This window comes from Astyanax mexicanus, chromosome 9, assembly GCF_023375975.1.
Source record: "Astyanax mexicanus isolate ESR-SI-001 chromosome 9, AstMex3_surface, whole genome shotgun sequence".
Taxonomy (NCBI): domain Eukaryota; kingdom Metazoa; phylum Chordata; class Actinopteri; order Characiformes; family Acestrorhamphidae; genus Astyanax; species Astyanax mexicanus.
The window spans coordinates 46,336,210-46,353,475 of NC_064416.1; the positions used below are offsets into that span (position 1 = coordinate 46,336,210).

The window sequence follows — 17,266 nt, forward strand, 5'->3', positions numbered from 1 at the left end:
TGGTGTGACCATGTTTTCTGTCTAATTCAGCAGCTCTGACCGCTGGGTGGGGAGACCTATAAAGCTAAGCTAAGTTAAGAAAACAAAAATGAAATTCCTAAAACATGTTAATGTTAATCTACACAGATTTCTCTACTGAAAACTGTTTGTTTGGATGCGAAAAGCTCTTTCCTTTATTTATAGTAAGTTTAGATTTCCAGATTTCTACTAATGCTGTCCAACGGCGCTACACTGAGGAACCCTGAGTGTTCTGGTAATGCTGGGCGAAAGAGCTGTGCTGGAGAAGCCTCACTAAATCTCCTGTATAACTCTGTACTTCTGCAGAGTGGCTTTACTGCTACTTAATACCTGACTGATTGAACTCATACATAAGGAGCACCGGATTATAAGGCACAGAGACAATTTTTGAAAAAAAATTAAAGGATTTTAAGTGAACCTTATACGGTACTATTGTGTCCCTAAAATACAAATAGCAATACAAAGTGAAAAAATCTTCAGTTTTTATTCTAAATAAAACTGCTGATCTCTAGATGGGTGATTATTTGAAATGGGTAACTTTTGTATCATGTTTTTGCTTTTGATACTTAAAATACATTTTCCCTAAACACTCCAGGCATGAACTAGGCATTTCTTTTTAACTGAAAGTTGTTTCAGAGAGTTTAACCCCATGATTTTAGAAGATATTCTCATAAATTCCTGTAGCACCTTAATAATGAGATGTCCATTGTTTAAGATATTCCTTGTAAAATAATTATTAGAAAGCAGTTGATGTAATCTTTTACAGTTTTCACCTTCATATTTGATCCGAAAATATCTTGTGAGAAATAATTAATATTTTTGTCAGAATTTTATTATCCTGCACTGAGATACCAAATTTGAATGATAAATTCAGACAGGCATTTACACTTTTGCTTTACTTGCTGCTTAAATTGTTAAGATTTTTATTGTGTGGCTGGACAACATGTTAACAAAAGGGGAGATGTAATGCCTGCAGGGTTAAGGGAGCTCTGAACTGCCTCAGGCCTGATTGCTATTGTTGTGTATGAAGTTCATCCCTAATTTATTAATAACATATTTTCTGTGAAATATAATTTTTTTGTCTATTCATGGTTATTTTCACAGCAGATACATACAGAAAGGATTTTCAGGATTGCCCATTGTGTTGTAAACATGTGTTGAATAGCAACAGTCCTGCCTTTTCTCCATTTAAAGAGTTTATATAAATGTGGACTGGTCTTCACCAAAGTTTTTATAGGCTGTCTGCTCAGTTGGCGGCCATCTTGGCAGATATCTCCAGTGACACAAGACCAGGCTCTGGTCTCTGTGAATGTGGAGAGAAGAGACCAAAATACTGGAAACTGAAGATCAAATGACCCTTTCTACTCAATTCCTCATGAATAGTTTGTAGTGTTTGATACTCAATAATATACATATGGATCATTATTTTATGATTTTGTGGTGACTAAGTTTGCACAGTTTGCCACATCGAGAAGGGCTTTCCCCACAAGTACTTTGCTTGTCAAATAACCAGCGAGCTGATTGGCTCTTTTTGTTAAAGTATGGGACTTTGGCTGCTATTTTAGCGATCTATAGGAAAGTTGTCATCCGCGCATCATGCAGCTGGATTTAAGGTTACGGGACTCAAAACACGCAAACATTTGTATTAATTATCTAAATTAATCAGGTGTGTGTTTTGGAAATAATTAAAAATAAATTGGTACATTAACAGCGCAACGCTTTTGCATCTCTCAGCAGAAGAAACTGACCTGGCTCGTTCATGCTGTGAAAGTGTGTAAGCAAGTCATTTAAGGAAACAGTAATGTTATTTTATTCTTTATTCTGTTTATTGTTGAGGTAAAAGCTGGATTACGCTCTGCAGCATCTATATGTGTGTGTGGAGCAGGGGTGTAGGTGCGCCTGCTGCGTAGCTAAGATATGTATGGAAGGGTGACTATTGACTGTTATTAGGGTTTAAATCAGTCAGTGGCGCACCTGTGTTTTCTGCCAAGACAGAAACACGCCAGAAATTTACCTGATCAGACCTTACTTCCAGACCCCCACACCCTTCAGTGTAGATTTTTTCCTAAACTCCGATGCTGTTTTAACGGCGAGGGCACAAGGCATGAAAATAATCTATTGACGGGATGACACATAGTGCAGGGTGCATAGGGTATAGAGTAGGGCTTTATATCTGTAAAAAAAATAAATGTCATGTTTAATGTTACAAAAACTTCTATTTATATTTCAGCCAGCGGCCAGTGTCCTCATTTATAATGTGTCTGAAGTCTTTAGCCAAGCTTTTATACATTTATATATTTTTATAGATTTATATATTTACAGTACTTTTATAGTTCTAGTTTAATAGTAAAAGTTTGAACGCATGTTCTCATTCAGAAAATCCAGCCGAGATGTGTAAATCTGTCACCTACGCAAGAGATGCTACTTTAAAGAATCTAAAACATAAAACTTATTCTGGTTTGTTTAACAGTGTTTAGTCGGATTTGTGGTAATTCCAAAGGGTATTTTCTTTTTCTTGCATCAGTATTTCCAAAATACATTTAAGAAAATGAATTAAACACATTTTAAATGTATATATTTTTGTATTTATATCTTTATTAAATGTACATAAGAAAATTAAACATGAAGCATTTATCATCACACCACTGATCAATTTTGTGTAATTTAATTTGAAAAGCTAGATTTCCAGCACTTGTTTATCGTAACTTCTTGTCTCAGTTAGTACATCCCCTCCCTATGTCTTGTGTGCTTACTTGTCTTACCATGAGTCCTGTACTAAATATGGTTTAGCTGTAATCTTACACCGGCTTTAACCGACAGAGTAGCTGTCGGCCATCTTCATTCAGCCCGCGTTTTCAATTCAATGGCTCATTACCGCGTGTATGAATGTTAACACCTTTTTTTCATTTCTCTTTTGTTCACCTTAATCTGAGTGGGCTATGAGGCCTTGCAGCGTCACATTAGCGCTGGTTGTGTGAGGAGAGCAGCCTAAAGCATTATGGATCTTTCAAATCCCCCCGCAGCTCTGGGGTTATTTATACAGGCCCGAGTTAAGCCCATGAATGTGGGGGCTTGGGACAACAGCTTTGCACATGGCTGTAGTGGAACTGCTCTCACACCCCGGTGCAGACACAACATACTCTGAATATACCCGTCCTCTGTTTAGGTCAGCGAGAAGCAGGGCTTGCTGATGAAGAGGTTTTTAATAATAATTCAGAAGGGTATAGATTATTTTGCCTGAACTGCAGAAGAAGCAGTGGTAGGGTTTAAATAGATGTAGTTCACTGTGTGATCAGACAGAACAGGTGGTGTATTGTGAGATGTATGCGTCAATCGAGTAAATGAGAATTTGGGATTTCCAGGAATATTCCCAGAATTCCCACATTCTAAAAAATGCTTTCAGCTACTTTAAGGACTCATTTCTGACACAGATGTGCAAATGCACACACACACAGCTATTGGTAACATGTTATTGTCTGGTACTATTCCTATTGTCAGGTGTCGACAAAAGGGTTATAACCCCCCAGCATTTAGAGACAGTGAATAAACATGTGTCCTGATACTTTTATCCATATAGTGTGTTTTTCAGCACATTCACTTTCCACCATCAAACCAAGACAGATATGCATAACTTGTCATAGCCTGGGACATTGACGTAGAAACTGGGGAGGAATAGCAGAAAAAGGTGAATTTGCCACCCAGCCCCCCACCCCACCTCTCTAGGGCGCATTTCTAATTAAAGATAATCTCTATCGCTTTTATCAAGCAGACGGTGCATATGTGCTGCCGAGAGGTGGTGCTTTTCATGGCGGGGGTGCAGATTTAAGCAGTACTATGGTGCCGAATTCAGCACAGCGCCAGGAAAAGCACCCCTCTCTATTTCCATTTTCTAAGTAATGTTAAAGCCAAGAAGATGTGGGTGCGTGATCCAGAGAGGGGGTGCTTTTTCTGGCGGGGGTACTGAATTCGGCACAGCAGCGGCTTTACACGCAAGGTCAGTGATGAGAGAAATGTATTACAACAATAACAAAATACTGCAATAAAAACAACTTTTGGGTAACTTCTTCTTCTGCTAACAGACTGGGAGGTTTTGGGTTATCTTAAGTTTATATTAAATTCTGCAAAAAATCTTTATGAAACATAAGGTTACATTCATTTAATTAAAGGACACCATCAGAAGAAGTACCCAAAGCTACTGAGTATTTTTTTAAAAGAGTAGAGAAAATGTGAGTATACAAAAGAATTCACAGGCCAATAACCAAATCTGTCGTTATATTATTTTAAAAATAAGGTGAAAACTCATATGTGTATTTGTCATAATTTATATACAATTCGAACATTGCACGCATATTTTTTTCTAACAATAGTAAATGTAATGTAGAGTAACTTAGGCCTTTCACAATTATTACATTATCGACTTCATTCAATAAATTCAATAAATGGACATGACCTCAATCACTTTAATAATCGTGATATCGTCAATTGAGTTTGCACTTACAAAATGCATATATACTGTGTCTGTGGCCATGACCCGCTAGTGCAGAAGCACAGAGGGACACAGACACACGGGAGTAAATAAACTCAAAACGTTGCTTTATAAGGAAAAATGAAAAAATCAACACCCAAAACTAGGCCTGTAGCGTTATACACTTATCGTACGATACATTTTTTTAATCGCGATCATTTGTGCTGACATCTATAATGAGATGTCATGAGAACGAGTCCCAGCGAGTTTCAGCACTGTGCTGCTCTCTCACCGGCTCTCAATGAATCTGTCTGACAGCGACATCTATCGGTAAGGAAATAAGTGTAGTGCACGCAGAGCTGCATCAGTGAAGGTGTCTCTACACACAGCTTGCAAAAGTATTTAAGGCTTATATGACTTTTTTCAAAACTAAACAGCTTTAGAGAGAGTTTAGTAGGTTAAGAGTAGTCCAGTAGTCTGTTTTAATGCCGAGTAACACCGTTCCGGTGTGGGAGTATTTTGAGCGGGGAGAACCCATCAACATGAATGAGCCGGTATGTCGACTTTATTTTGAAACAGTGGAAACACAAGCCACTAACCTGAGCTGAATATTGAATATGAATATTGTTCCCCCAGAGAGGGCACATGTTGGTGTTCCTTGTAGCAAGAGCTATGACTGAGCCATCTGTGTCTTTGATCATATGGACACGTGTGTTTTTGAGCTAATGTGTGTTTTGTAGCATATACATATATACATACCAACCTAAAAAAGTTCCACACACCACTGGATAACTGGGAGCATATTGCACTGGATAGAAGTCTTTGGAGAGAAACTATGTGTGAATAATCAAAAGTTAGTTTAACTGTAAAATAGTGTACTAGTATTATTATGCTAGTATATTTTTACTGTGGCTCATTTTCTTAAAGCTCCTTTGGGAGCCCACAAGCAGGAAAAAAGCATTTTCTATTGTGGTGCTTTAAAATGACAATATTATCATTCATCGCAATAATTTCTTCAATAATATATAGTCCTGAAAATTTTGTTATCGTGACAGGCCTACACAAAACAAACTTAAAGAACATAGGACCGGTTCGGCTTTAGTCACTTAACTTTAGTGTTTCTAACCCTGCGTTCACACTGGTAAGCGACAAAGCAACAGGCGACCATTCATTTCCTATGGCAGGGCGCGGTTTGTCGCCGCGACACACGAGAGGCGACAAGCGACAAAGCAACAGAGCGATAAGCGACACGGAGATGAATTTTCCTCAACTTTATGCAAATGAATTATGATGCGGTGAAGCGACATTCTAACCCGATTGGCTCCTAGTTTTTCTTTGGACCAATCACAAACAAGGCGGTTCGACATCCTCAAGCTCCTGCTCTCTGAATTTCTAGTTTCTTTCCCGGTTCATTCTGTTGAACGGGGTGGACCCACATCAATCTGTGGGAATGGCTGTGTTTCCAGCGCAGTTAAATCACAGAAACGCCCAAGAGTCCAGCAAGTTTGGGAGTTATAGCTGTAGAATAAAGTGGCCAAGCGTTTCCTTTTTTGTGCCTTTTTTCTTGTCGGAGGCTGGACCATGATAAACCCGGGCGTTGAGCTTGAGGAAAATTCATCTCCGTGTCGCTTATCGCTCTGTCGCTTTGTCGCTTGTCGCCTCTCGCGTGTCGCGGCGACAAACCGCGCCCTGCCATAGGAAATGAATGGTCGCCTGTTGCTTTGTAGCTTTCCAGTGTGAACGCAGGGTTAGAAACACAAGCGACAAACGCTGGGCGACACAAGCGACTTGTCGCGTTCCAGTGTGAACGCAGGGTTAGGTTTGTGTTGCCTCAGCCTTTCTCTCACCATCAGTCTATCTCTCAAATGAAGGCTGAGGCAAAGTCTTTATGCTGGTCCAACGCGGGCCAGCTGGGACCGACCGGGGCTGCACGTTATGATATGGGACAGACCCACAGTTCCCCTGCCTCCACCCTTCGCAATGTATATATATATATATATATATATATATATATATATATATATATATATATATATATAACCTACTTTGGTTCAAGCTGGGAACTTTTCGGGTTCCAAAATTAGATCCGCGAACAGGAATGGAAAGTTTATTATCTTTAAAAAAAGGTGCAGTTCCTTTGTTATGATATTATGTTATCATTATATGCAATTTAATAGTCTTAAAATGCCAACAATATCGTTTATCGCAATACTTTCTGGGGCAACATGTCGTTTGCAAAAAAATTTTTATCGTGACAGGCCTAGAAGTAACACGTTTGGTTTGTAAAGTCACCTTTGGTTGGATTTGACTAATAATAAACAAAAATACAGATTTTTTTTTCTGTGATAAACTGTAATCCTGCAAGCACTATAGGGTGGGTGTCCCCCCAATGTCAAACCCGCTCCTATGCCTTTGGCCTTGGATTTCTGTTGTGTTACAGAACAGAACTGTCAGTGACTGCGTTCTTTTCTCAGTGTGTTAGCAGCAGTTTCAGAAGTGTTGATAAGTGCACTTGAGCACAACAAATGTAGGACAGACATTCCACTGATAGTTTAGTAGCTTCCCGATGTTCTCAGAAAGAGCCAGAAGCCCTCAGAGGTCAAATGTCCAGTGCAGGAAAGAATCTATAGGAGAAGCTTTGAGAACAAGAGAGGAACTTGCCATTCTTCATCACCGCCGGTCTGATGTGCACGACTGCCTTGTCATTCGATCGTCCCGGGCCAGTGAGAAGTGTGAGTCACTGAAGCAGCCGGCTGCTTTTAGAAATTCAGAACACCGCTTCTTCTCCATATCAGGGCCAGGGTCACACACTCACACACTCTTTATATTTCTTTATAAAGCAGCCTGAGGCAGCTAGTCTGGGTTTCTGTTCACTACTTCACCTGCACTGACACGTAGCTTACTTTTTCCTTTTTCAGTAGTTCCAAAAATCAATTGTTTTGTTTTATGATGCTAAAATCTTTATATGTGTGGCACAGTATCACAGTGCTCCCATTAAAATGATCAAGTGGAGATGTGAATTTAGTGAAGTTATTTCCAGTAAGCTCTGATTGCTAATTAACTCAGTAGCTCAAAATTATGAAAGCCTATTTCCGACACTTGAAAAGAAAAGGAAGGTCCTCCGGTCAATCATAATTGTTTGATTCAGACATTCTGACATTTCATTTTGGGGTCTGAACCAAAGTATCAGGTGTGCTGTGTTCATACACAGCAGTGTGAACACAAACGCTTAGACTGGGAATTCATTTATGTACTGTAACAGTAGGGAAATGGGGTGGGGTGGGGTTGGCTGTGTATGTGAAGGGGAGTTGGATTCTGACAGAGAGCTAGAATTCAGCACAACACCTAACAGTAGTACCTTGTTGAACTCTAACTTAACATTCTACAAATCAAATAAAATGAAGTATAGAGAGACTAGTAAAGTTCTTTAGTGCGTCACTAAATTGCAGTGTGACACCAGGCAGCTGCAGCCTGCCACTCACACAGACACAGAGACAGCGCTGTGTATCTACTTCTTGTGTTAAGAATCAAAACATAACAACATGAAATGTTTGATTTAACTGCCTTAAGTGACATCACATGTCCTGCAATGTGACTATTGGGCATTCACACATCACAATGGAGATGCTTAAACGACATATTGTGCAGCCCTACTAGCTAGTAGGCTATTTGGAATTGACTAAATTGGAGAGAAGATATTGGGGGAAAAGCTAATCAAAGCATTCCAGAGATACAGAATATTCTAGGATTTGTTCCAGGTCACATGAACCTGTTGGAACTATGCCTAATGCTATAAAGGGTATAAAGGTTCCAGCACTGAGCTGGAATGAGTGCCTTTGGGAAGTTGGGGATGGGTTGGGGTGGTGATCATCATCCAACATTTAGATCTTACTAATGCTTTTGTCACTGAATGCAATCAGATCTTCACAGCAATGTTCCAAAATCTAATAAAACGTCACTGGACAATAGGGAGAATAACAGCAATAAATAATTAATAATTTAACACTCTTTACTTTTAATATTGGTAATTTATGTCCTAATACAAGTATTTTTAGCACTAAAACAAAATGTTTTTTTTCTAATTATTGCCAAATTTTACAGTATATTTTTAATCTGTCCTCTAAGTTGCGTTCCCATTCTGATGTGTAGTGAGTGTTTGTGTGAGGTAATCTAGTTTGTTTCAGCAGATGTTGGAGTGAAGAGGTCATACTAGCCAGAAGACTAGGGGTTTAGCCTAGCATTGATACGTGCTTACTTCTCTGGCTTTCTTTTTTTTCATAATTAATCCCAGATAACAGACAAAGAAAAGAAAAAAGCCCCGAATCCATTTTAGTAACCCTGTGAATTATACATTCATATTCCATTTCAAGGCAGAATTAACATATTAAAAATTAATTTAGTCACACAGTGTACTGTCTTTAAAGAGTACACTGTCAGTTCTAAATCTTGTTTTTCTATATGATTTTAATAACCATTTTACTCTTTAAAGAATGCTCAGCAATGGTTTACACTTTGCATTTTCCACAAATAGTCAAATTAAGAACCATTAAAATTTGTTTTTAATCTTTCCCTAACGATTTTATATATATATAATTTTATTTCTGTTTTTTCCCCATTTTTCTCCCAATTATCCAATTGTCCCACCCCTTTGTGCGTCCCCATTACCGGTGACGCCCGTAACCCTTGGAGGATGCGGACGAGCACACGCCTCCGACACGTGTGAAGTCAATCACCCCTTTTTTCGAGCTGCTGCGGATGAATCATTGCCTGAGCAGCTAGCGCGCTCGGGGGAAAGCAGAGTGGCTAGGTTCTGATTCATCCACTCACAGATGCCTCGTGCCGCCCAGCATCACCTTAAGTGTGATGGGGAGAGAGCGCCATCTATCCACCCCAGAGGGAGCAGAGCCAATTTTGCTCCCTCTAAGCACCAGCAGCTTGATGGCAAAGCTGCATGAGCGGGGGTTCAAACCTGCGACCTCCCGCTCATAGTGGCAGCGCATTAGGCCGCTGGAATTCTAGAGAATTATGATCGTATTTTTTTCAAAAATTAAATTTTTAACTGTATCTCCATACCAGGTCAGTATTTTATAAATATGACAGCGTGGCTGACATGCCAAATAACTCATTCATACATGAGAATTTGTGATGGCCACAGAATGGGGGTGCTCAAAGGAAAACGCTAAACCTTCCATACAGCTGTTAGCAGATAGCCTGTTAGCAGTTAGGCTGAGAGTGGATAGCCTGTTAGCAGTTAGGCTGAGAGTGGATAGCCTGTTAGCAGTTAGGCTGTTAGCAGATAGCCTGTTAATAGTTAGGCTGTTAGCGGATAGCCTGTTAACAGTTAGGCTGTAAGTGGATAGCCTGTTGGCAGTTAGGCTGAGAGCGGTTAGGCAGTTAGCGGATAGCCTGTTGGCAGTTAGGCTGAGAGCGGTTAGGCTGTTAGCGGATAGCCTGTTAGGAGTTAGGCTGTAAGCGGATAGCCTGTTGGCAGTTAGGCTGAGAGCGGTTAGGCAGTTAGCGGATAGCCTGTTGGCAGTTAGGCTGAGAGCGGTTAGGCTGTTAGCGGATAGCCTGTTAGCAGTTAGGCTGTAAGCGGATAGCCTGTTGGCAGTTAGGCTGAGAGCGGTTTGGCTGTTAGCAGATAGCCTGTTAGAAGTTAGGCTGTTAGCAGATAGCTTGTTAGCGAATAGCCTGTTAGCAGTTAGTCTGCGAGCGAAAGACTCTTAGCAGAGAGACTGTTCGCAGTTTGGCTGAGAGTGGATAGCCTGTTAACGGATAGTCTGTTAGCAGTTAGCAGGTAGCTTGTTAGTGGTTAGGCAGGGGCGCAGATATTACATTTGCATACACCCCAAAAAGTATGTAGTTGCGCCCCTGACCAGTTCTTACAGAATACAGTATGGAAATTTAGAACCAGTATGCATTTTTCACATACCGCTTGAGACACTGCAGAGTGCTGTGTGGAACAGCACCGCTAAAGCAGCAGATACAGCTCACTAGCTAACGCTAGCCAGTTAGCATAACAAAAATTGGAGTTGACGTAGTTCAGCTCTATGGAGCCTAAACACTCGTCCCTCTCTCCTTCCTGACTGAAAACAGCACTATATCCCACAGACAAGCCCAAAAACTGTCCTGAGTACAGAATCATTTATTCAGTAAGTAGAAAACTCCCTAAAACTTGATGATACAAGGTGAGCAATAACTATAGCCCTGTTTAAGCATATTAATACTGTAGCTTAAAGGATACTGAATTTGTTTGTTAACTGAACAAAGAAGGGAACTGTGGCTGATTTTAATACTGTAATATCAGTAATGGCGTGAAGTATTTAAAATATTTTGTTTTGTAAAGAAAACAATGTTAAAGTTGTGGGTGTATCTCTTTAAAAGGTCTCTTGTTTACATTCTTCAGCTGTTTTTTATTTTTGCTAATGAATTTTGATTCTTTCATATGTTGTGTAATTTTTGTGAGGTAAACCCAATAGAAATCAAAGCTTAAATGTAATACATTTTTGGTCATACCGCCCAGCACTACCTGTTAGCAGTTAGCCTGATAGCCGGAGAGCCTGATATTGGTTAGCCTTTTAGCGGTTAGGCTGTTAATGGGTAGCCTATTAATAGTTAGGCTGTTAGCGGATAGCGCGTTGGAGGATAGACAGTTAGCGGTTAGCCTATTAGCAATTAGCCTGTCAATGGATAGTTAGTTAGGCTGTTAGCTGATAGCTTGCTAGTGGTTAGGCTGTTAGCGGATAGCCTGTTAGCTGACGTTAGCTAACTAAAGCTGCATTCACAATCGCTCCCTATTACAGAAATAGTGCACTAATGCTTTACAATCTGTCAGCTGTTTGAAACAGTGCATTTTATTCCCTGTACATATATTGTTAGCTAACTTGCTAACTAGCAGCATAAAATGTAGTGTAGTTACATACATTGAACATTAGAATTTCCAGTGTATGTGCAGTGCGATGGTGTTGTGTCCGACGTCCTCAGAGCAACACAGACAAATATAGTTTGTTGTTTAGTTGTTTACTAGTCAGTTCACTATATAGTAACGTTAAACACTTTATAGTGAATAATGAAGGAATTAATGACTGAACCATTCTGAACACAGGGTAAGTCTATATTTTTCTGGTCAATACTTGGGTTAGTGATACTGTGTGTATCGATCGGCAGTGTATCGGTATCGGCCGATCGCCGATACTGTATTTTGGCTGACAATTGGCCGATACCGATACACTGCTGATCGATTTTCCTTTGGTTTAGCCGATCCGATTCAGGAGTTTAGGGTTAAGCAGTTTATCAGAGCTGTGTGTGGATTGCTGTGGGTGAAACTGCTCGCTTACAGGAAGCTGCAGTTTCTCATCCAACCACTAGCCGGAGCTGCAGCAGCAGAACAAGCCCTGCTGTCTTTACACCACTCACAGAGCTACAGCCCAGCCACGGGCTACAGATTCAACTCAGTCAGTCTGGAGAACTGTTTCTGCAGTTCATTTGTCGGACTAATGCGCCTCGCAGTGAAAAGAAAATAAAGGGTATCCACAAAAAACGGATAATACCGCTCTCTACAGTAAGCTCACAAGCTAACAACAGCAGGTAACCTCAGAAGCAGCATAAGTCACCGAGCTGGGTTAGCTCACAAGCTTACAACAGCAAAGGACTATAGTTATAGATATGCAGAAGTTTTGTTTCCAACCTGAGCTCCACACTGCAGTTTCCGTGCTCACACTCCAGCTCCTCCACTCCGTATCGGTTTATACTGGACGCGCTGAGGAAGCCGCAGCTCTGCTCAGATAAAATTAAAGGCATTATGTTGCAGTGTGCGCGCTGATCACCTCAGAAGGTTTAGAAACTACGGAGTTTAGTGGACACGGCTGCCAGGTAAGACTGGCTACTGAAGACTATTAAAGGGTTATTGGGGGCATAAATCAGTACAGGCTGGTTAGATATGTGATTCACGTCTTCACTGCGGAGAAGACGCAGCGCTGTCAAAGTTTCCTAAAAGAAAATAGTCTTATTCCGTGTTGTACTGTTTATTAACATAATTAAAACAGCTTTCGCTGTTTTCACATATCCCATAAAACCACAGGATCTACAAACACTAAGCAGCACAAACACACCCATCTGCTGTTAAAAACAGTGATTAATTTAGTTTGGAAATACAGTTAGCATCGCTAGTTAGCCATTAGCCCTCTTCAGTAAAATCTGGAATCTGTTAGCTTAGCTAGCAATGAGCCATCAGCTACAATCCGGCATTGTGAATGTAATAAGTAAAAGTTAACTAACCCAAGTAAATTATAGCCATAATTCACATCAAATATCAAACAACAGATCCTACCCACTTTAACCAGCACTAAGAAATCAACTTGTTATTAAAAAACTGTGATAATTTAGCTAGGAAACACAGTTAGCGTCGCCGGTTAGCGGTTAGACACTGCAGCTAATTCACTATCTGCTACGTGTCATAATAAACCAAGAACAATAAAGAAATTCAATGTTATTTTATTTTTACTTTATTAAGTAAGCTTTTGATCAAAATATGGTCAAATATCTAAATTCTCTTAAACATTGCATCTAAAGTTAAGCGTTTTATTCAGCGCAGATATATTATTATTGCAGTGCAACACATTTTAACTATTAATGTAAAAATGTCTTTGAGTGTAGTTTTTTTAAAGACATATTGAAGTAACCGCTGGCATGTAACTTTTATTTGTAATATATATTTTGTAATTTAGGTGAATAAAGGTGCATCAAACTTTCTCGCTCTCTTTTTCTCTCTCTCTCTCTCTCTCTCTCTCTCTCTCTCTCTCTCTACATATATAATGTAGAGAGAGAGAGAGAGAAAGAGAGAACAATCCATAAGATATTGAGCTATTAGATATTCGTTTTGAAGCCCTTAAAACACTTGCACTTTTACCTTTTGTTTTTTATTCCATTTATCTTGAGAGATTTAAGCTTAAATTTAAGATCATTAAAACACCAGCACATTTGCCGTATATTACCTTTCTTCTAGAATTGTGTTTCAAATAAAGATCTTTGTTACTTTGTATTATTTACAAGTTAATATAATATAATAATACAAGTCGAAAATTTGGGTTCATCCTAACATTTTGTTAAAAAAGTTAGTCTGGAGGGACTGAATTATATAGTTTAATACCTACAATATGATGGTATTGTAGCTCTCACATAAGCACAGGACCTGCACAGCTTAGGCATTACCTCGTAATAATAATAATGATTTACCACAATATACAGCATACAGCATGTTTTACAGCATACTACATTTTAGTTAAGGTGTTGAAAGGCCTTCAGTAGTGAACTAGACTGATGTAAATTGTGGAGGCAGTATTGGTAATAAGCCCGTAAGTAAGATTTCAATAAGATCTGCTTATAGGTTTAGACCTTACAGTTCCCTGGTTTTGAAGGGTGAGGTGTGTGAGAGTGAGGCATGAGGGAAGAACAGAGGGCACACTGTCCCATTTCCAGTGTGCAGGGGCTGCGGAATAGCTCATGGAGACAGATTTGGGCTGGCAGAAGATAAACGATGAGCTAACTCTAAAGGAACAGCACACGCAGCTGAAGAGCGGACAGGCTTCACCCATCTGAATTTGGGGGAAGTCAAACACGTGCGTCACAGCAGGGTAAATTATGTCATCTATACCCATCACTCGGGGTCAGCAATTCAGCATACCATACCGCCCACAACAGGAGCACTGAAACATCCCATACGTCACACTGTGACACCTGGGGGTGGTGGAGAGAGAGAAAGAGAGATAGATAAAAAACAATGAACTTGGTAAAAATGCAGAGAGTAAATAAAATCAGGCAGTAAGGGTGTGCTACAGTATATTATTATACATACACAATAATATCACTCATGTTTTTGAGCTGACCAAAAAAACCCATATTATTGTATCGTTTTATTTTAGAAAGCAATCTATTTTATTTGTGTTTACGTCTAACTGTACGTTTGCAGTTTACATACTTGTACTAAATGTGCTGCACTTTAGTTTTATGATAGACTTTTGTGCTGACATTACTTTATTTTTGTTCATTTTTTTTATTGTGCAATATTGCACAATAACAATAATAACAATACTATTGTTATTTTATTCATTACAATGAAATATAAAAGAGCTCATAGATTTTGTTTGGTTTCAAACTGTAAAAAATGTATAAAACTGTTATATTTATAATAAATAAAAGCTGTTTCTATCTGTAGTGTTTAAGTAGTATACTTGTAAAATTAATTTTAAAATATCGGGATTTTTTTAGATCCATATTGTCGACAACTATCAAGATAGTTACAAAAGACACAGTTTGTATTAATTAATCAATCAATCAAACTTTATTTTGACTCGGAATTACATTGAGGGCAACCCTCATTTTCAGTGTAGCCAAGCATTTACATAAACAGGTACTGACATGACAAAGAAAATAATAACTAAATTTAATGATTTTAAAATAACAGTAAATAAAATAATAAAATATATAATAAAAAAAGAATTAGAATAAAAATATAAATAATAATTAATATAATAAACTTGGTTTAATAAATAAGAAATTAAGATCAAAAGAAGATAAGATTAATATGACAAAAATCAGTACAAATTAAGCTAAAACTAATGTTTACATAATACAATAAAAAATATGAATAAATAAATTAACTAAAAAAAACTTTAAGCAATAATAATAAAAATAATAATAGTAATAATAATAAAAGCAATAAAAACCCAGTTAACAATATTTGGTTAGCAGAATGTTTTCTGAATGTTACAGTTTTATTTAATTTAACACTTAATCTTGAAGTTTTCTGGATGTTCTTAGAATTAATTTAGTGTTTTTAACATTCTGTTAATGTCACTTGGGTCCGTCATTTTTTATTTTTATTATTATTTTTTTTTAGTAATGTTGCTTTTAATAATTTCATAATGTTAGTATTCACCTTAAGTGGGAAATGTTCTAAAAACAGTGTAAATCAAACCATTTTTTGTCACACGTTTTCTGAACATTCCAGGAACATTATTTCTGTAACGTTATAATCTAAACTTCTTGGAAACTTTTCTAAATGTTGTAAAACGTTCTTATAGTGTTCTCTGTTAGCTGGGGAGATGAAGATAAGAGGAGGAGTGTGTGAAGTGGAAAGAGCGAGCTGGAGATATGGGGGATATGGTGTGCTTATATAATGAGTGACGGGGGAACAGCTGAGAATGCACTGTGTCAGGTGGAGGGTTGGAGCTAAGAGTGTTTATTAGTGTATTTACACCCCAGACGGCCCCTGAACTGCCTGTCGCTGACGGCCTGGCGTGTGTGTGTGTGTGTGTGTGTGTGTGTGTGTGTGTGCTTGTTTGAGCAACACAAATCACTGTCTATTACTGTCCAGCATTGTTACAGGAGTCAGAATGAGTAGGTATTTATGAGGCCCGTAGTTTCATGAGGGTCATCAGCATTTCCTGTAGCCTTTCTTCTTCTTCTCTCAGTGTTTTTATCTCTCTTTTTCTCCATCTCTTCCTCCTCCAGGATGACATAATAGTGCTTCAGTGTTCAGCGACCATCCTGAAGGAGCAGATCAAACTGTGCCTGTCCTGTGAAGGCTTTGGGAACCGATTGTGCTTCCTTGAAAACACTTCCAATGCCCAGGTACTCCCATCCATCAGCATCACATCCACATGCACATGAGTCTAATTATAGTACCAGTCAAAAGTCTGGACACACCTTCTCATTCAATGTTTTTCTTTATTTGTTTATTACATTTATTTTCGATATTGTAGATTAATATTAAAGACATGAAAACTTTTAAGAAATAGCAATAGTGGGCAGATCTGTCCTCAAAGGTAAATGTGCTACTAGAAGAATCTAAAGTAAAATAAAACATATTCTGGTTTGTTTAACACTATGTTTACAGAATGCCATCAATATTAAATTTACAATGTAAAAAAAGCATAACAAAAAAAGAAAACACATTGAACACTGAACTTGCTAATTACCAATTAGCATCACAGGTGTCTTCAGTTTAAAGGCTGTTTGGTATCATGGCATGTACCTCACTGAATATGGATCACAGACACAGGCAACAATCTCCAATCAGCTTAATATTCCTCTTACTGGAGCTACACATATTATTCAGAAGTTTGTGGTCTACAGGACTGTAGTTGTAATTTCCGTCCAGGAGAGATTCATTAGTTTATCAGATGGTATCTCAATACTAAAAGATGCAATATTTATCACAATATATTATTTTAAATTACAAATAATTACAGGAACAGATAAATGCAGCAGTAGTGACACATTGTTATTAATGGAATAAATCCAAAACTGTCAGCACAATGATTCCCTGTGTTCAATTATTGATAATTAAAAGACAAATGCAGCCAAAATACAAAAACAGTGTTCACAAAAACAGAAGATTTTTACAGTAATAATAATATTTTTGGAATTTTAAAACACACAAGTTTATAAGGAGCACAATCAATAAACGTCTGTTTTTATAAAGCACATTGAGTGACATTAGTAAGGATGTCTACATGTGTGAAGTGAGGAAGAGTATTGCCATGTTTCCCTTTTAATGGGGAAGCTGGGGGAAGCGCCTAAGTTAAAAAAAACTGTAACTCTTCAAAAAAAGACCAAAGAACCAGAGTTTAGTCCAACCAAAAGAGGTATTCTTGGTCCGGATCTACTGAACTGTGGTCCGGTTCTTCTGCAGTATGAAACACTTTTCTAGATGGTTTGGACTTTTAGATCAATTACAGAAAAGTGTGAAAACACCCTTACAGACTTACAACTTGTTATAAT

General features: G+C 38.4%; 1 protein-coding gene across 15 annotated transcripts in view; it reads left to right on the forward strand.

Moving 5' to 3' along the window:
- LOC103022324 (ryanodine receptor 1) overlaps positions 1-17,266 on the forward strand; it is a 175,025-nt gene that overhangs the window by 22,488 nt on the left and 135,271 nt on the right. For all 15 annotated transcript variants that reach the window (XM_049483340.1, XM_049483345.1, XM_049483348.1 and 12 more), the window contains exon 2: positions 15,995-16,114. In XM_049483340.1, coding sequence (XP_049339297.1) covers positions 15,995-16,114 — 120 coding nt within the window. The remainder of the gene's footprint in view (positions 1-15,994; positions 16,115-17,266) is intronic.